This window comes from Amphiprion ocellaris, chromosome 8, assembly GCF_022539595.1.
Source record: "Amphiprion ocellaris isolate individual 3 ecotype Okinawa chromosome 8, ASM2253959v1, whole genome shotgun sequence".
Taxonomy (NCBI): domain Eukaryota; kingdom Metazoa; phylum Chordata; class Actinopteri; family Pomacentridae; genus Amphiprion; species Amphiprion ocellaris.
In genome coordinates this window covers 13614194-13635262 of record NC_072773.1, presented here as the reverse complement: position 1 = coordinate 13635262, position 21069 = coordinate 13614194, and the positions used below count along the sequence as shown (strand labels likewise).

Genomic DNA, 21069 nt, shown 5'->3' with positions numbered 1-21069 from the left:
GATAGATAGATAGATAGATAGATACTTTATTAATCCCAAGGGAAATTTAAGTGTTCAGCAGCTTACATACAACAACATAAAATAACAAAAAAAGCAGGTTAGTAACATTAACAATAGAGGTTAGTATACAAAACTGAAATTAAAACTGAAAACTGAAAGTGAAGTTAAAATTCAATATACAGTATTTAGTATAAAGACACGGAGAAGACAAACTGGTGAATCTAAAACGCATATGGATGGCAGTGTGGAAGTGCGTGTCCACAAGATGTGATTTTCCCGCAGGGCAACGCACCGCATCTGAAAACCGTACGGATGGTGGGCGGTCACTAGCGGTGCACAACATGGTCACGTGACGGCACTGAGCAACAACAGGCCGCTACGTGGTCACGTGACCGAGCTTTCAGCTGGACAGTCCGGCAGACGAGTCGGATAAACACAGGCCGCAAACTTTCCCTTTTATTTCGAAAACACTTCAGCGAAGTGAAAGCGTTTGAGGCGAGAAATAATCTGTGCAGCAGCTGAATCTGTCCTCGTTTTAGGTCACCGACGCCCAGTTTAGAAGTTTGAGGACAGTTTCACGATGCGTGGAATCTCCGCACGCCGCATCCAATTTGCATAAAGTAGAAGTCCAGTCTACTTTATGCAAATGAGCTGCAGCCCTCTCTGGGTAAACATACTGGAACACAGCTGGACCAGCATGCCACATGCGGTGTGACTGTTAATGTCTGTTAGCTCTCATAGCTGACATCTGACACATTATTATTTAAAGTCTGTTGAACATTTCAGCCACAAACCAGTGAAATCTCTACAATACAAACCTAACAAAACAGCTCAGAATCTAACTTTGGGAGAAAAAAACAAGACATTAGGCAGGTGCAGAGTCAGAAAAACACGACTTTATCTGCCCAGGAAAGCATCTTTCCTCAAGTGCAAATTGCCACTGATGGCCAGAAGATATGTAAAGAAGGCCACATTTTTATTTAGTAGTATTGTAACATAATTTCTCAATAAATTTCATGAGCGACAAGATAAAACTGCTTTACAGTGACCTATGTTGAAAAGTTTACGCAATTATGCTTTACATGCTGATTACTTGTGGTTTGATTTAGTACAAAGGCCCACAGATCAGACTAAATCCCTTTATCAGAACATTCAAATCAGACTGTTGTGTCTTTGTTTGCCAGCAGATCATCCAGAATACGCTCACACATGTACAGGCAGCGAGGCACATGGAAGAACCCTGAAAAAGACAAGAAACACTTTCATTAATTTTATTATTTTACCATTTGGCCATAGTGCTCCACGCCCTTCATGGGACCTAAAAGACCCCGGTTCATGAGTCTATAGTCCATGTAGCTGCTGTGGTAAGACTGCATGAGCCCCTTAGGAACAGTACAGAATAAAATGATACTGGCTTTATAGGGAAACTCTCCCAATTCTGCACATTAACATGTGTTGCAAGTGTTGGGAAATACTGCTGCATACAGTGCTGTGAAAAAGTATTTCCCCCCCTCATACAGATATATTTTATTTTTGCATGTTTGTCACACAATGTTTCAGAAAATCAAACCAATATAGAGATTTATTTAATATTAGACTGAGATAACTCACCAAACACGAAATGCAGTTTTTAAATTTATGGTTTATTAAAGATTTTTTGAAAACCTATATCAGCCCTATGAAAAACTAATTACCCCCCTAAACCTAACAACTGGTTGGGCCACCCTTGGCAGCAACAACTGCAGTTAAATGTTTGTGATAGCTTGTATTCAGTCTTTAACACCACCATGGAGGAATTTTGGTCCACTTTTCTCTGCAGAACAGTTTTAATCCTGCCACATTAGATGTTTTTTGATCATGAACTGCCCTTTTAAGGACTTATCTCAATTAGATTCAAGTCTGCACTATGACTCGGTCACTCCAAAACCTTAATTTTGTTCTTTTTGAGCCACTCAGAGGTGGACTTGTTTGTGTTCTTTGGGTCATTGTCTTGCTGCATAAACCATTAATGTTGAGCTTTAGGTCATGAACTGATGGTGGACATTCTCCGGGAGGATTTTCTGATAGAGAGCAGAATTCATGGCTCCATCAATTACGACAAGTAGTCCAGGTCCTGTGGAAGTAAATCATCCCCAAACCATCACACTATCACCACCATGTTTCACTGCTGGTATCATGTTCTTCTTGTGGAATGCAGTATTAGCTGTAACGGACTTACATCTTCCAGAAAGTTCCACCATTGACTCATCAGTCCACAGGATGTCATTCCAAAAGTCCTGGAGCTCATCCAGACATTTTTTTGCAAATGCCAGATGAACCTTTATGTTTTTTGGTTAGTAGTGGTTTGCAACTTGTAACTCTCCCATGATGCCATTTTCTCTGAGTGTCTTCCTTATTGTAGAATCATGCAGACGGACCTTAACCGAGGCCAGAGAGGTCTGCAGATCTTGGAGAAATATTGGTTGTTGGTCCACTCCTAGGAAGGTTCACCACTGTTCTGTTTCTACATTTGTGGATAGTGTAGAAACATATAGGGGCTGTATGGGGGGCACTGTGGTTCTCTGGAGTCCCAGAGCTTCAGCAATGACTTTGTAACCCTCCAGACAGATTAATGTCAATGACTTTGTTTCTCATCTTTTCTTGAATGTCTATACAACACGGCATCATGTGCTGCTTTCTGACACCCTTTAACTGCTTCACAATGCAGACAGGTTCTATTTAGTGATGTTTAGGTTCAACAAGCCTGGCAGTAATCATATGTGAATGTGGCTGGTGAAAAGGAACCCAACTGCCAAATGAATTTGGTCATTTGGTAGATTCATAGCTAAGGGGGCAATTACTTTTTCATATCGGGCGAGGTGGGTCTGGACAGCATTTTTCTTCAACAAATATTATCATGATTTAAAAACTTCAATTTGTGTTTTCTTGGGTCATCTTTGTCTAATAATTAATGTAGTTTGATGATCTTATGCATTTAAGTGTGACAAATATGTCTGTAGGGGGCAAATACTTATTCACAGCACTGTATTTAACCAAGTAGTCAGCATCAAGCAGCAAGGCTGAGAGGAAATTATGTCACACCAGAACTAGATAGACCTTCAGCTAGTCCCATTTCATAACAACCCAACAAACAAGGCTGGGAAGAGAAACAACACAAAAATGGCTGTTCAACATACATTCTCCCTCTTTGTAAAAACAATGTCAGGACATCAGACAGCTCAGTTAGGGATGAGGTGTGTTATGCTGGGGACCTAAAACCTACAGTCCCTATTTGTTTTAAGCTAGTTTGTGTTCCATCAGCTTTTCATTCAGGCCATTTCAGTTTTTTGATTTAGCATTCAGTTAAATGCACATCTTATAATCTTACCTTTAAATGGGCCTCCAATAAAATCCAGTGCGACTTTCCCTTCTTGTGTCAAATAGCCAAACCACTCACCACTCTGAGCATCAGGGAACTGAAAAGAACCAGGCGTGCACACGCACACGCACACGCACGCACACACACACACACACACACACACACACACACACACACACACACACACACATATTATGCCTGCAGTACACTGAAATATACAACTATTTATATATATTATGTTATATTCTATATTATACACTCGCAGAGTCAATATTTTAAAGGCTTCAGAGGTTATATTCCTTCATTTTCTATGTTAGTAATTCATGTATGAAAAGTAACAGTACTGTAAAACACAGTTTACTGAGTTGTTAGTTAAAGGAATCGTTCATCATTTTCTAAGAGAACATTTGTAGATCATGTTCAGTATGGAACGAAAGTCAAGGTGTGGTTAGAACAGCTTACCATAAAAACCAGAAGCAGGGGAAACAATATCCTGGGGACAAATTGTTAGAAAAGACATTTTTTTGTCTTTTCATATTACTATATCATATAGTAACATGACTTTAACGTGTGTGTTAAGTGCATGGTTGCTAAGCACCCAAGTTACATGTATCTAAGGGTTAAGACTAACTTAACCCAAAATGTTAATCAATGACCTGTAGAGATGCTGGTTGGTGTTTTTGGAGCTTGGACAGAGCCAGGCAAGCAGTTTTCTCCTGTTTCCAGTCTTTTTGCCAAGCTGGGGTGGCAGCTTTGTAACACGAGGTTGGTCTGAACTCATGAGAATAAGTGTATTTCCCAAAATGTTAAAACAGTTCCTTAAAATGAGCAATGAAAAAGTGCAGTTGTCCTGCTGTGCCTTGTTGGGAATACAGCGTAAACTCACATGGGTGAAAGTGTAGTCATAAACTTCAAAGAATCTCTCCAGCAGCTCAGGCTTCTTGGTCTGACTGTAGGCCATGAGGAAGGCAATGAGAGCCTCACAGTGAGGCCACCACAGCTTCATACTCCACTCCAGCTGTTCAGATACACAAAACAGTATCTTACAGTTTGACCTGATGCATTACATAAAAGGGAGTAATTAACTAAATGCAAACAATATCTACCAACAAAAGCAAAATGTATTAGAAGGTCAGCTGACTAACCTGTGTGGGGCAGTGACCATCCACATCCAGGAAGTAGAAAAGACCACCATGCTTTTTATCCCAGCCACACTGATAAGGGAGCTCCATAAACTTGCTAATGGCAGTTTCCTGGATCTTCTCATCCCCGCGCTCTGCACTGTACTGAAGCAGGAACCAGCCTGCTTCCAGGGCATGACCTGCATCAGAAATGTGGTAAATGCTCAGGCAAGAAACTAAGAACAGGAAAAGCATGCAGCACATGCCTCCAAAAGATGCTGACTGGGTTCACTATTATCTGGTCAGCAGGCAGTGGAGTGTTTACCTGGGTTCTGAAGTCGTCCTGAACAACCTGGCAGCTCTGTCCCTTCTACGGACACATTCTCTAAAATAGCCGTTCCAGCTCTCTGAACCAAGTTACAAAGGGAGAGAAAAGAAGTATTATTTATGGCATACTGAACAACTGGCTTGTAATGTAAAGTTTAAGTAAAACTGCAGCTTCTAGCTTCCAATTTTAAAGTGATGCTGACATCCCTTATAATACAAATTACTAAAAGTCCAGCACCAATACATCATCAACTACGTCGTCTTTTAACAGCATGCTGCATGTGTTTCACTAGCTTACAGTTTTTCTGATGATCTGACTGCTTGTGTTACATCTATACTTTCTTGATATTACTGCATTATGAGATCCCAGATATTACTCAGGTGATAGCAACATTATCGTAAACAACAAAACTTACAGCCAGGAAGCTAGTACTTAAGTAAAACGGAAAGTTGTGCCATTTTCATTGGGCATTGTTTGCGGGACCAATGAGGTGCAGGATGTCCAGTTTGTGTATCACATTAATGTGTTTAACCCACAGACAGATGTGAACAAAAGTTTACATACACTTGGAAAGACCACGTATATCATGGCACTCTTGAGTTACCAACCACTCCAACAACTACAGCTCAGAATTTTCTGTGATGGATGGATTGAAACACATCTTTGCCACAAAAAACAATCATGCATTTTGGTTCTTCCAGAAATTTCTGACAGATCTTCTGGAAATATGACACAATCTGTTGGGTCAAAAATATACATACAGCAACTTGAATGATCTGTTTTGGTAATGTGGACAGTTGCATTGATCCAAATTTCTCAGCAGCATGGCCTCTTACCTTCTTGTGATTGATAACGACTGACTACAGCTGCTATCTTTTCTGAACCAATTTAAATAGGACCTATGCAATACCTTCGCTAGGCTCAGCCACATATGCTACAATTAGAAAGTTTGAGGAAAGTTTGCTCAGGACAGATCTGAAAAAAGCTAATTATTGACTTTGACAGGTCAAGAAAATCACAAGTCATTTCAAAGACGCCATCAGTCCCAAAATCAACTGTGCAAACAACTGTAAGTATAAAGTGCCTGGCACAGTTATGTTGCTGCCACGATCTGGAAGAAAATGCAATCTACTGCCTGCTGCTGAGAAACAACGGATCAGGATGGTCAAGAGTTGACCAGGAATCACTGAAAACAGGTATGTAATAATTTAGAAGCTGCTGGAACACAGGTGTCAGTGTCCACAGTCAAGAAGTATATTTTACATCACCACAGGCTGAGAGGCTGACATGCAAGATGAATGCTCTTCCTCCAGAAGCAGCACTTTAAGGTTGCTGCTGATCACATGGACAAAGAAAAGGCCTTTTGGAGGAACGTTCTGTGGTCAGATGGAACAAAAATGGAGCTATCTGGCTAAAATGACCAGAAACATGTTTGGAGAGAATGTGAGGCCTTTAACCCCAAGAACACCATACCTATTATCAAGCATGGTGGTGGTAGTATTATGCTCTGGGCTATTCCAGTGCTTTATACAAAGTAAATGGAAGGCCAACAAATAGTTGCACCAGTTCTGTCAAGAGGATTGGTCAAAGGTAAAACTAGAAGCTTGTCAGAGGCTTGCAGAGGGCTAACAAAAGTGCCCAACTGAGGTGAAAATAGCCAAGGGACATTTAATCAAATATTAGCATTGTTGTATGCATATTTTGTCCCAGTAGATTGTGTCATAAAATGTATAAAAGAACCAAAGTGAATGATTGTCTTTTGTGACAAAGACACATTTTAATAATTCCATCATAGAAAAGCAAGAGCCGTAGGAATCATTGGAAATTAAGACTGCCATGATATGCATGGTCACGGTATGTAATTTTTGCTTACAAGTGTCAATTTCATCTCTCCGTGAATCATGTTATTCTGGCAAGTCATTTTTCCTAAAAGAAAGCACAAGTTGTGATATCTATATTCATACCTGGACGTGATGTAGAATTTGCTGCACACACCACTGTTCCAGTTCTTTGTACTTTTGAACCACGTCCTGACCCTGACCTTCAGTTAGCTGCTGCACCAAACACAACAGCATCATGGGAACCGCCATGCTGTTGGTGGGAACGTCCCCTGGAAGCTGGGGCCGGCCGAGGCCTGAAGAGTCCACCCGAACCCAGTGGATCAGCTGCTCCATCATCTGCTCAGCCTCTAGCTAAAACACAGCAGAGGCAAGCCTATCAGAGAGGTGGTGTGACACTGGGAATGTGAATGTGCATGTATGTTCACAGTATGATCACCCTGCATAGAGCACATGTTGACATTGAAGCCTCAACTAAAGATCCTCAAACAATAGCTGACCAAAACCGACCTTTTCATTTAGTATCCATATTTTAGAGTGGTGTTTGAAAATTTGAGAACTCTTTAGAATTCACTAAGTCTGCATAAATGTGACCTAAAATATGTGAATTCCACAAAAGTCCTAAAAGCAGATGAAAAAAGAACCTTTTTAAAACAATGAGACAAAAATAATAAACATAGTCACTTATTTATTGAGAAAATGATCCAACTTTATATTTCTGTTAGTAGCAAAAGTTTTTCACCTTTGCTTTTGTTTCTGATTAAAGTCTGATGTGCATCCTGACTCTAGTATGCAGCAATAACTACCACTACACTTTCCAGTAATTCACTTCAGTTTTATTAATACTGTACCGTAAATAAAATTAAAAAGTATAATATTTTCAAACAAGGATGCTATTGGGGCTCCAGAAAGTGCCTGTAAGTATGCATATATGTATGAATCCACATTTCCAACTAAAACCACTTCCCACTCTTAAGCCAACATTTCTCTAACTTTTGAGCTTTCCAACAGTAGAATTTAATGTGTAGAAAGTACAGCAAGTCCTGGTTCTAGTTTTTTGCTGCTTTGATATGCAAAATTGGTGATGTGGATTCATCTGTAGGTCATCACAGAAGCTGGTGTGCATCAAGGTCTGTTTATTGATTTATTGTCATTATATGTGCACAATTACAAGTTGTTTCCATGTAGTCTTTGTGTTGAAATTTAACAACCTACCAAGAAGGTTATTTTGCTGTGCTGAATGTTCCCATACATGTAATGTAAATGAATGTAGTTGGAGCTGGGATTGATGACAGGATATGTATCATTGGCACCAAACAGATATCATGAGATGGATGCCAACTGATGGATAGATGCCTGCACTGGACGAGTTACTGCATCAGCCTTATGAACTAACTAAACTGGTGGACTGTCACGGTTATCCAACATCAGGAATATTTCTCCGCTGGTTCACCTTCGGATGCAACAGAGGACTGTCTACATGCTTACTTCTTTAGGATGATGTCTACATAAACAAGTAATTTCTCACTCTTTCTCCTCTTCTTATTGCTTTGGAAACTGTGAAGACACACATAAGTTCACTTGTTGCCATTTGACTGGAAACTACAACCAAAACCATCACATTCTGGCATTGCATCGGCATTTTTTCTTGCTGTAGCATAAAAATGTGGCAACAAGTGATGCAAACATTTGACTTCTAACTATAATAAACCATAAAAGTCCATCCATCATGGGGGAGCTGGAGTCTATCCCAGATGACTTAGGGTGAAGGCAGGGGACACCCTGGACAGGTCACCAGTCTATCACAGGGCTACATATAGAGACCAACAATCACACTCACATTCACACCTACAGACAATTTAGAGTCACCAATTAACCTGAGCATGTCGAACTGGTGATCTTCTAGCTGCAAGGTGAAAGTGGTCTCCAGCGATCCACTGTGCATCCTCCATACAAGTCTTAATAGTTATTTTAAAACGGCTTATAAAAGACTACACACTCTTGCTTTGAAACATTATTCAATTCCACAAACATAGGATTGAGATCGAGAAATACTTTTTTATTTACTAACAGAAAAGCATTATTTACAAATGTAGTATTTAAAGTTGCTAGAATGATGTGGAGTCTGACTTAGTGTGAAGGCAGGGGACACCATGGACAGGTCACCAGTCTTTCACTGGGCAACAGATAGAGACAAACAATCACACTCACATTCAGACCTGCAGACAATTGAAAAACTAGTGAAGAAGACAACTTGCCAATTATTTTTTCTCTGTGTAATTTAAGACAGATTTCTTCTTTGACAAATAAATCACAACAACTGTAGTGTTGTTTCATGACTAAGCCAAAGCATAATGCCAAACTTTTGTTCATGTCACAAAGCTCTTCACAGGTTCAAAGAGACAAGATAAAAAGATGGTCAAGATATTGATTAACCAAAGTGTATTTTAATTATTACAGTACTTATATTTGCCCCCCTGAGGACAAATAAAGTTTTCTCAATCTGAATATTAAGAGTTCTGTTTATACCTGCATGTCCTTGTCACCGGTGACCCTGCTGAGTTCATCCATGGCCATAATGTAGAAACACTCACTGAAGAGGGTCCTCTGAACTTTGACTGCTTTACCATCGCTTGTTAAGCAGAAGGCACATTTCCACTCACCACTGGCCCTGGACACACGAGCAAACTTTCTCAGGAATTCACCTCCTAAGATGCAAACAGAACAATGTGACAGTTCTGAATTAGACCCATCAATTAACGCAATTAATAGGAAAAACTTTTTGAATGTGAAAACATAACATTGCTGGATTAGTCTACCTGTTAAAATTGCTATATATGGAGAGTTAACCTTTAAGCCGTTTAAGGTCATTTTAAAAAATACATACTCAGTTGTGGATAAAAAGACAGGACTATTACAGAAACATCGACAAGCTGCTATGAGTACGCAGACATAAACTTGGGCTAAAAAAACCCCCCACAAACACACATCATTTGTGCTTTTTATGTGTTAAAGACTAAGTTTTTTTATTTTGTCCTCACAAGAAAGAGGTTGGTAATTAAGTTTTGATCTCATTGAAAATAACCCATGTTTCTCTGTGGACATATTCTACTGTACCTTTAGTAGCCTTGTACCAATACACCCTTTTAAAGCTTCCAAACTAACAAACTTACAGCACAGCTTGTTCCCAGAGATGTGGCAGTTTGCAGAGCTAGGTTTTTCTGCCTAGCCATCAGAATCAGAAATACTTTACTGACTGCTTAACATCAAAGCTTTTAAGGTGAAAATAAGCTAACATCCATAAATCAACAGTGAGGAATTCATTAGTCTCCAATTGTTGCCATGTGTTTTGCTAAATTTCAAAGGCACCATGTTTAACAAACAAACGTACGCCGATTGTCACACAACTCCACCGAGGTTCCGTCTCCTTGGCGGAGTATCTGACAATCAACTTACGTTTGTTTGTCTCTCTATTAGCAACATTAATTAAAAAACAGACTAATGGATTTGGATGAAATTTTCAGGGAAGGTCAGAAATGCCACAAGGACCAAGTGATTAGATTTTGGCAGTGATGCGGCTTATAGTCTGGATCCACAGATTTCTTAAAGATTTCTGTATCATTGCAAGATAGCGGCACGGCATCACTGTAACTATGACTACATGTAAACACTACGTCAGCTGCCTGCTGACGATCACATGATTGCTATCCTACTACAAATCCACCGCTGTGGACTTATCGGGACTTATTCATCAGAAATGATACAAGGAACAATTGATTAAATTGTGGGAGTGTTTCCCAGTCCCAACAATTCCTGGCATCCACAACATATTTAGGTCACGCAATTTGGTATCCATACATAATGTACACATGCATAACACACACCTGTGCTCAGTGCAAGGTCATTTTGTTTGTGGGTACATCTATATTAAATGGCCACATTCTATGTTTTCATTATTTCTGATCATCAATAATTAATAAACAAATGCTGCATTTCTCACAATGCCATATGGGGGAATGAGCAGCCTTGCCGGAGTTCTGCGCTCTCCTCCTGCTAAGACCTAAGAACTCTTGCTTTCTATAAGCTGCACCCATGAAGTATTATCTGTAGCGATGGATAAATAGGTTCTAGCTCTGTGGTTCCATGATAGGGTATTTTCTATGGAGCCTATATGAAGGTTATTTAGTCCACTGAACTTAATATTATCAGTCAGAATGGTAATAGCAGTATGTTGGCTATGAAGAAGCTATATATTTTACAGAACTGGCGGTGTAAAGATGGGTTAATGTAAGTCAGAGTCAGTGTGGGTTGGATAGACACTTCAGTAGTGCCAACAGCAGGTTCAGAGTATTTATGTTTGATAAGATCATCATTTTTTTCAGATTAGGCAATTGCACAGTCATAAATTTTTGCAATGGCCGGCATAAACAGATAATGTGCATACACACGTGTATGTGTTGGTCCCAGACCAATAAAAGCCTGCTGTCTTTCACAACCTGCATGACCTCTATGAGAAGGATGTGCCAAGGACTAACTAACAGAAGCAATAATGTAAAAAAAATAGCATTTGAGACTGCGGACTACCTCTTGATGAATCCCAGCTGTTCCTGCGAGTAGATTTATACAGGCCCTGATTCAATAGCAAAATCAATTACCAGCTTTTGCTGCTTCAAGGATTTCAGGCTTGTGGAAACGATCCATGGTTCGGTACAGTCGACAATACATCCACACCTGTGATAGAAATATTTGTACATCTGAATAACATACTAATACATGCATCACATAGGCAGTATCATTACAGAGGCTTACCTGTCTGCCCTGCAGCCAGACATACTTCAGTTTATCATAAACACTTCCATCCCTCCCAAGACATGTGAAGAAGCCTCTGAAACAGGAAACAAAGAGATTCATGCACAGGATACAGCTTCCATGCATACTACAGACAGCTGTATATTCCAGTGTGACCGCATACCCATCCACAGTGTCATGAGAGTATTTAAGCCAGAAGTCCACTACGTTGTCCAGCTGTGAACGAATATGCTCTCGACACTCCTCCAGCTTCACGTCAGACATCGTTCCTTTCATAGAGAACATGAAAATCAGTTTGTAGTACGGCTGGATGCTGATTTTAAAACTGGACTTTAAATTGAATGTGTATTCAGAGCAAGAATCTTAAAACGTAAACACATCTGAAAAACTGTCTTCAGAAACCTTATTATAGATGTTTTTTTATTAATGGAAAAATAATTCGTTAGCTTCAGGTCCTCGTCAGGTCGTTGAACTCAAATTCCGACTGTTGATCTGTGTGCAGCTTTAGGTTTTAAAGGTTTAACATGCATCACTGCCTTTCAGCTCACATTTTGTTTTCACTGTGCGGAATTTAAAATCTGACCGACTTTTTATTACGTTGTGCAGTTAACTTTGACAGTTTTTACAAGTGATAAGAAGCTTAGACGGAGACACGTGCAGCCTTTTTTCAGTGAACTGTCAAATTTCCAGTTGCATTTCAGTTTTGAGATCTTTGCTTTGTCACTTTAAAACTGGAAACTCCACTTTTTTGGCACCAAAAAGTCTTAAGGGCTTACAATATGTGTGAAACAAAACTGTGTCTGCTAGCAGACTTCCTCTTTCTGGCCTCAGACAGCTCAGCTGACTGATCACAAGCTGCTGACATAGGGTTTCATGGACTGTCTCAGCATTAATGATTTCTGACTTTGCTGCATATTTACATGCACCCACTATTGTCTGAAATGGCATTTAAAGTGTTTACAAAATTCCTATAGAACCACATTTTGCAATAAAAAACTGAACCAAGTCAGGAAGTTGAGACTAAGAAGTCCGTTAAAACGTATATACTGAATAGTAAACTCACAAGCAGTATAGCTGCTGTCGTGTTTAGAAGCTAGCTCAGTTTCCAGAATGCAACAATCCGTAGCAGCGAGCTTCGTGTGGAGTTTGAAGCTGGAATCTGATCAAGGATTTGGGATTTCCTCTTGTTCCAAAGCGACACACAGCTTCCTTTCATATTATGAAGTGTAACAATCCTCTTACTGTTCACGTCGCGGCGCTTCGTCAAATCAAACTTTCTCTCCTCTGCAGCCCGCAGTCATGTGTAGTGATGGTCCTCTGATACCCGAGGCTTCGACACATGCGCTGTAGCTCATGAAGCAAACGTATCGAGCCACTGTGCCGAGGCGTGGTTTGGTCACGTGACTCGTGACGTTTGAATCACTTCAGTGACTGTTTGAAGCACTCAACTGCTTCGAATCACCTGATTGGTTCGGTTTGTTATGTGAATCACTCAGCGGGATCGAGTGTTCCGGGATAGGAGATCCCTATTTAGTGTTGTTCATTTGAATTGTTTTTCGCAGAATAGATTGGTTTTTTTGCTGTTGTTTTTGCTTTGAGAGTTAGTAGTATGTCAGATTTCGTAGAGAATAGATAGATAGATAGATAGATAGAATATATATATATATATATATATATATATATATATATATATATATATATATATATATATATATATATATATATATATATATATATATATATATATATATATTCCCAACTCACCACCCCCATGCCACAACACCTGGCACAGAACCTTGTCAGGTGCTTAGCTGACAGACTACAAACCAAAGAAAAGAACAGTTCACTGACTGTTGCTACACTTGTGGCTCTGCAGTTCAAAACTTTTGGATTCACCAATCAGAGTGGCAGCCAGTGTGAAAGAACGTTTAATAACAGAATGCACAACAATTAACATAAAGAATACCAAGCAGCAGTCATCTACCTCACAAGCACCACCACAGCCTCGTCCTCCACCACCAGCAGCACCTTCCACAGGTATTCTTTTTCTCTTCTGAATAGGGAATGACTGACATTTCTGGTGATGATGATGATGATGATCTTCAATATTTTTCAGTTCAACTGTGGAGCCTATTAGACGAAGACGCAAGTAGAGCCTGGCAAATGCAAAGCGCCACAGCGAATGCAATTGTAGAAAGAATGGCAGACCCACTGGCTTACTGGGCAACCCACAAAACTGTTTACCCAAACTTGTACAATGGAGCCAAACATTTCCTGTGTACCTCAGCCTCATCTGTGCCGTGTGAACAGGTTTTTTTTTTTCTAAGGCTGGGGAGATAGTGAGTAAAAGAAGGAACTGCTTGAGTCCCAAACAATGTTCCCTGTAATTTTTCATGAGTCTGAGCAAACACACAAACTCCCTGAGCGTCCCTTGGACCACTGTGAGCAACATCAGACGTGTGCACTGTGGTCACACCAGCATCACATCCATTCAAGTTACATGGTTCATTAAAAGAATCAAATTACAGCATTTACATTTCTGTTAAAACACTTTGTCAACAGGAGCCAGTTGAAGGCTGCAGTGATTTTAGTGACACTACAATGTATAAGAGTGAAGTTATTGAATATTTGTCTCTCTTTACTGTTGCAGCGGTTTTGCAAATTGCAGACGGACCCTGTTCACTCCATAGACACCAATGTTATTCCTGTAGCTTGAAAGACAGCTACTTTTGATAAAACTGGGCTTGTAGCACATTGTCTGCCTTGCAACAATGGGAAAGAGGCACCGTTTATGTTTTGACAACCTGTATCTAATGAGTTATTGATGCTGGAAGTCTGAATCTGTGAATATCTTTCCAACTTTACTGAACTTGGGGCCACTACCACCTAAGGAGTGATATATTTAATTTTGAAAAAAGCATTTAGCCATACTTAAAGCTTTAAGTGCTTTATTAACACGTAACTAAAAATTTTGTATTGTTTTATTATCACAGGTTCTGTCTGAAAAGAGGTGGCATCATTTTAACCAGTGAAATCAAACTAACAAAATGTAATGACCAACCAGTGAGTAATACTGGATTCTGCAAAAACATAAACAACTTTTTTAAAAATCTAAATCTTATCTTAACACAGTTAATGTATTAACTTATTTATGTGTGTATGCATGTATTTATTGATTTATTTAATACTGTTAACATATCAGAGTTCTGAGTGAGTTTTTCTTAAGATAGGCAAAGGCCATTTATTGATTACATATAGGCTGTTAAATGTTTATTAAAAACTGAAAAGCATTAAAAAAAACAACTTAGGCATTTATTGAGTCACTAAAATACTGTAGAGTACAGACCACATCAGCATGATTATAAGCATCCTCTGGTAAATTAACAACCAGATACTGATGTCTCTCACCATATGGACTTCAGGAGATGACTGGGGGATGATAAACTGTGACCTACTGGTTGGATTCTCTCTGTTCTCATGTTTCTTACATGTTTGTCCCCTGACAGCCGGGTCCTAATGTTTTTTGAGCAACACACCATACTATGACGTTTTTACAATGATGGTTCTACTATGGAACCAGTTTGACATGTTCAGGTGTTCTTTGTGTGAAAACTCAGAGATTTCAGGTATCAGAAGGTGGTTTTCAACTTTCTTTGGTAACTTTCTGCTTCAACTTTAAATTAAATTTCCTTCACTAACCCAGCCCTCTGGACTTCCAGTAAGCTGTGTTCCTATTGGCTGTCCAGGTGGCTGCTTGGTGTTATCAGGAACACCTGAGCAGCTCAGTGTCTTCCTGCTTTATTTAGCTGCAGACAAACATTTCCTCTGCTTCTCTTCACCAGTGAACTGGGTTTGGCTCTGTTGCTTCAGTTTGTTCTTTAGGCGTTGGCTTGCAGCTTCCAGCAGTAAAATCGTCTTTAATGTGTTTCTTGCTGTGTTTTAGGGCTTTGTACTGGATAGTTGTCTTGGTAAATGTGGTTCTTTAGCCACAGTTAGCACATGGTGCTAATGTGTGCAGTGATTAGTGGATTTGGTACAGCTGAGTTGTGTCTTTATCTTGGCTGTAGTGAGTCTTTAGAGGTTTTTGGTCAGACACATTCTGTATTCTTGTTTGAGAACCAGCGTTGGTTGTCCAGAAGGTAAGAGTTCCTGTCCTGATTCTCTGTTCTCAGAGGTTCTCTGGTAGGCTGCAGGAGACTTTAGCGTTTGGGTTGTGCTAGTTTGGTTTTTGTATGGTTTCATTTGGACGACTATCTTGAGGCCCCTCCATGTGGTTTAGTGAGGTTTTCTGGAATAGTTCTACAAAGCAGCCTGCAGCAGAAGAGACTTTGAGAGTTTTTAGGAAGTTCTGGAGACCAGACTTTAGAGCAGCAGAAACATTTGTCAGCAGTTTGAGCAGGAGAAGGTGAGCTTCAGAGTAGAAATGAGACGGAAACTTTCTTGACCCATGTGGTGAGGTCCTGTACCAAGAGTTTGAGCAGGTTGTGAAGAGTCTGTAGTTCTTTGGTCTGAAAGCACAAAAAGAGTCGACTCATTAAAGGAGAAAACAGGAGATATTGTTGGTTCTTCTGTCGCTCTGCAGTTTCCTTAGACTGAATATCAAGTTTATATTTTAAATAATTTCCCATGTGAGCCCAAGAAGACTTCAATAAACTCCCTCCATCCCCTGAACACAACATATTTTATTACCATGTTAAATGTTTTGGGGGTTTTTTTGTTTGTTTTTTTAATGTTTTTGAGTTTTAATCATAGTTTTTTCTCTTTGCTTGTTTAGTTTTGTCATCTGTGTAAAAGGTGCTAAACAAATAAAGTTGAATTGATAAAGTGAATAATTGACTAACTCATGATTGTGACAACAGAAGTATTTTCATTGTGATTTAAGGGTTTATTTCATTTTTAAGGTTGGGGTTAAAATCTTGACAGAAAAAGATGATTAAAGAAATAAACTACATAACAAAAAGCAATTAAATCAAACAAAAAAAATTAATACAATAAAACTTTTAAAAAGTTTTATTGTTAAAAAGATTTAAGAAATTTAAGATGTAATTTTCTAATTAAACATTTAATTTTTTAATTAAATGTTTTGCCTTTTTAAAGGTTTAATAATCTAATTAAATGTTTTGCATTTTTTTTAAATGTTTAATATTCTTGTTTAATTTTATTTTTTAAATGTTTAATTATGGAAAATATTTTATCTGTAATTTTTAATATTTGTATTTTTAAAATTTTGTTTAATTTCATAATGACATGTATTGTATGTTGTTGAATGATCTAATTCAATATTTTGTCTGTTTAATAGAGTTAAACATTAAATACAATTAAATTATATGTACATATACCACCTTTTAATGTTTAGTTTTCTTTTTAAATGCTTCATTGTATTTTCTGTTTAATTCCTATTTGAAGTTTTATTGTCTTTATGATATAATTTTCTAATTAAACATTTAATTTTTTAATTAAATGTTTTGCCTTTTTAAAGGTTTAATAATCTAATTAAATGTTTTGCATTTTTTTAAATGTTTAATATTCTTGTTTAATTTTATTTTTTAAATGTTTAATTATGGAAAATATTTTATCTGTAATTTTTAATATTTGTATTTTTAAAATTTTGTTTAATTTCATAATGACATGTATTGTATGTTGTTGAATGATCTAATTCAATATTTTGTCTGTTTAATAGAGTTAAACATTAAATACAATTAAATTATATGTACATATACCACCTTTTAATGTTTAGTTTTCTTTTTAAATGCTTCATTGTATTTTCTGTTTAATTCCTATTTGAAGTTTTATTGTCTTTATGATATAATTTTCTAATTAAACATTTAATTTTTTAATTAAATGTTTTGTCTTTTTAAGGGTTTAATAATCTGATTAAATGTTTTGCATTTTTAAAAATGTTTCACATTCTTCTTGTTTAATTGTATTTTTTAAATGTTTAATGATGGAAAATACTTTATCTGTAATTTCTAATATTTGTATTTTAAAAATTTTGTTTAATTTCATAATGACATGTATTGTATGGTGTTGAATGATCTCATTCCATATTTTGTCTGTTTAATATAATTTAATGTAATTTAATGTTTACCTCTATTAAACAGACAAAATATGGAATGAGATCATTCAACACCATACAATACATGTCATTATGAAATTAAACAAAATTTTTAAAATACAAATATTAGAAATTACAGATAAAGTATTTTCCATCATTAAACATTTAAAAAATACAATTAAACAAGAAGAATGTGAAACATTTTTAAAAATGCAAAACATTTAATCAGATTATTAAACCCTTAAAAAGACAAAACATGGGTGCCCATATAGCTCAACGGGTTAAGCGGGTGATCCATGTACAGGGGCTGGTCCCCGACGCAGCGTCAGGGGTTCGAGTCCCGCTAGTGGCCCTTTGCTGCAAGTCTTCCCCCGACTCTTCTCCCCCGTTTCCTGTCTATCTTTCACTACACCTATCCAATAAAAAGACAAAACATTTAATTAAAAAATTAAATGTTTAATTAGAAAATTATATCTTAAAGACAATAAAAGTTCAAATAGGAATTACACTGAAAATACAATGAAGGATTTAAAAAGAAAATTAAACATTAAAAGGTGGTAAAACATTTAAAAAGAAAAACCTTAAAGATTTAATCGAAACATTAACAGACTGTCTGAAGGTTCAAACTAACAGAGAACTACTCAAGAACTTTTAAGATTTCAGTCCTCAGACTGTGTGAAGGTTCAAACTAACTGAGAAGTACTCAGGAACTTAGAAGATATCAGTCCTTGGACTGTCTGGAAGTTCAATCTAACAGAGAACTACTGTGGGACTTAGAAAATTTCAGCCCTCAGACTGTGTGAAAGCTCAGGTCCTGAGGACTCGGGAGGTCTGGAGGCTTTGAAAGTCTTGGAACTGAGGGTTCAACCCTCCAGCACAAAAGCTAAAGTCCAACCTCCTGAGAAAAACGATCGAGTCGAGACTCAAGTTAAAAATAACTCGAAAATGGCAAAAAAAAAAAAAAAAAAAAAAAAGATGATAAATGCGCAAAAAAAAAAAAAAGCATCGCGCGCAGCTTAGAGGGAACAGTGGTCCCAAAAACTGTTGATAAATTATTTCTCAATAAAACCTCATAACCAGTTACATAAGCACACCCTCTTTACTGACCTCTTTACCAATAAACCCCAAGACATACTTTGCCAAAATCCATAATAATCCATAAAATCTTTATTTGCACCAGCCCATGTGAAAATGACATCAGTCTGTATTTGTAGAGCATCTCATGAATGTAGCAGCACCGTTTAAATGTTTCATAACACAGAATATAAGCAAAGAGTATATAGGGATACAGACAAACATGGGAAATAAGAAACGTGCTCTTCAATAGTTATTGTCATTATTATTACTAGTAATATTATTTTTGTGTCCACTACAACCCATACAATCATCTCGTGTAGTCAAACAGGAATGTGTGCATGGCGAATCAAATCCAAAACAATCCATGAACCAACGACCACGTCTTGGTTGCACTTCATATTATTGACCATTAGATGTCCTACTCGAGCACTGTGTGTCATTGAGGCCTCGAGTAATGAACCATGTTTTGAATGAAGTGTCGAAGCTTCAACAAAGCCTCTATCAGCCATCACTAGTCATGTGAGCTGGTTTATCACGTGACCGGAGCCGGAAGTGGAAGTCTTCTGTCCAACGTTGGAATTAAATACCAAATAACATACTTTTTTCTTTTCCCCTGAAGTACGCACTGCAGTTGTCTTCACAAAGCATGTACTGTTGCATCCAATAAGGACACAACTGCGTCCTTATTTTTCCTTTTTTACAATATTGCGCTTTAAACTTTGATCTTCTTAAAGTCCATCCATCAGCTGAACTACACACTCTACAAACCACACCCCCTTGTACAGGGTGTCCCTAAAGTCTGGATCCACAGGAAATCTCACTACAATTTTTTTGTCTCCACAGGTTAAATATGGTTTTGTCGAAAGATTAAAGTCATCTGCTATCTTTCACTATGTCCATCCTTTATGTCCACTGAGAAGTACCAGTTCAACTCTTCATCTTTCGACAAAGTCGCATTTAATCTAATTTCTTCTGTGTCCAGACTTCAGGGACACTCAAATTAGACTTTTCATAGACTTTAGCTTTACCTTTAGCACTGTCTACCATTAACCTGTCATTGGCTTAAGGACTTTCAAACCAACCACCCCCAGGCAGTCAGAATAGGTAAAGACTTGCCAGCTCTACTTTTGTTGTGAAATTTTATTTAATTTTAATTTTTTCTTTTTCTGTGACCAAGCTGGAGATTATAAAATGGCTGTAATAAGGGCCCCCTTCACCAAACTCAAGAGGCGGGTTTCAGCAAGTAGAAGAGGGAAAGCACCTTGGGACAGATGGTTTCACCCTAAAAATGGTAGAAAAACCATTCAAAAACAGTTGCAACATTATTAAAAGCATACAACTGTATGCTGGAAAAGAAAATAATCCCCCCTCATGGAGAGAAGCAATAATTTCTATTATAAGGAGGGTAAAGATCAATTTGAATGTGGGAATTACTGTCCCATAAGTGTTTTAAATATTGACTACAAACTGTTCACCTCCATACTGTTGAAAAGATTAGAATCAGTCCTACCAGAACTTATACATAAGGACCAGACAGACTTCATGAGACAAAGATATGTTATAAGACAAGTTACACAACAACAACTAGAGATTCTTATAATTAGTTTAGACACAGGAAAAGCCTTTGACTCAGTGAGATGGTCATTCCTGGTTTACTTTTTGAGTATAAAGTTAATGTTAATAAATCTCAAGTATTAACATTTAACTATAGACCCTATAATGAGATTAGGAATTTAAATAAATGGAAAAGGGAAGCAGAGCACATCAAATAAGAGTCACACTACCTAAGAACATTCCAAAAATGTTTGATGTCAACTAAAGACCTTAAATTTCAAAAATAAAGTCTGATATGCAAAGATGGAATTTTATTCCCTTTTTGAATTTATACTAAAGGATTGGGTCAATCAGAATGAACATTCTTCAATGTATGCTTAACAATTTTCAGTGTCTGCCAGTCCGAGTACCATATAAACAATATCTAGAATGGGGATTAAACATAAGAAAAGAAAACAATGAGATTGGCCTTCACTTCCTATAGGAATATTACTTCACAGCTCAGCTGAGACCTTCTGTTTGCTTATATTCACCAAGATGCATGGCAGGATGGAAGGAAATACAAGGTACAATGACAAAAGGAATAGAAATAACAACCTCTACTAGACATCAAATTGCAGGGTGAACAGATGTTTTCAGCTGCTCCCATGTCAGACATTCTTTTGAAATCCTGGCAGGAAATTGTTAAAATTTGCAGATTAGGAGACTTATTTTAAACGCTTAAATTATGCACTTTTGACTCAAAGTTTGTGCCAACTTTGTATGATGACAAATTTAAGAAGTTATCCCAAAAGTTTTAACTATCATTCATTTGTCCACAAGGGGGCATTCCAGAGCTTTGAAGCTCTACAGAATAAATATGAATTGGGTTCGGATGACTTTTACAAATACTGGCAGGTCAGACATCATTTTAGCCAAAACTTAAAAGC

The 21069-nt window shown here is 37.7% G+C and overlaps 1 protein-coding gene across 2 annotated transcripts; it reads right to left on the bottom strand.

The window, feature by feature from the left end:
- Positions 1-876: 876 nt before the first annotated feature.
- Positions 877-12821, bottom strand: renbp (renin binding protein). 2 transcript variants are annotated; one of them, XM_023279036.3, is made up of 11 exons: positions 12697-12821; positions 11618-11723; positions 11455-11530; positions 11301-11376; positions 9175-9353; positions 6772-6999; positions 4805-4886; positions 4504-4679; positions 4245-4376; positions 3368-3455; positions 877-1240 (listed from the first exon to the last, which is right to left on the bottom strand). In XM_023279036.3, the coding sequence occupies exons 2-11, from the start codon at positions 11716-11718 to the stop codon at positions 1158-1160; spliced, it is 1221 nt and encodes a 406-aa protein (XP_023134804.2). In that variant the 5' UTR covers positions 11719-11723; positions 12697-12821; the 3' UTR covers positions 877-1157. The 2 variants fall into 2 exon arrangements, with proteins under 2 accessions (XP_023134804.2, XP_023134803.2); XM_023279035.3 differs by having other exon boundaries at positions 12518-12781.
- Between the last annotated feature and the right edge of the window lie 8248 nt (positions 12822-21069).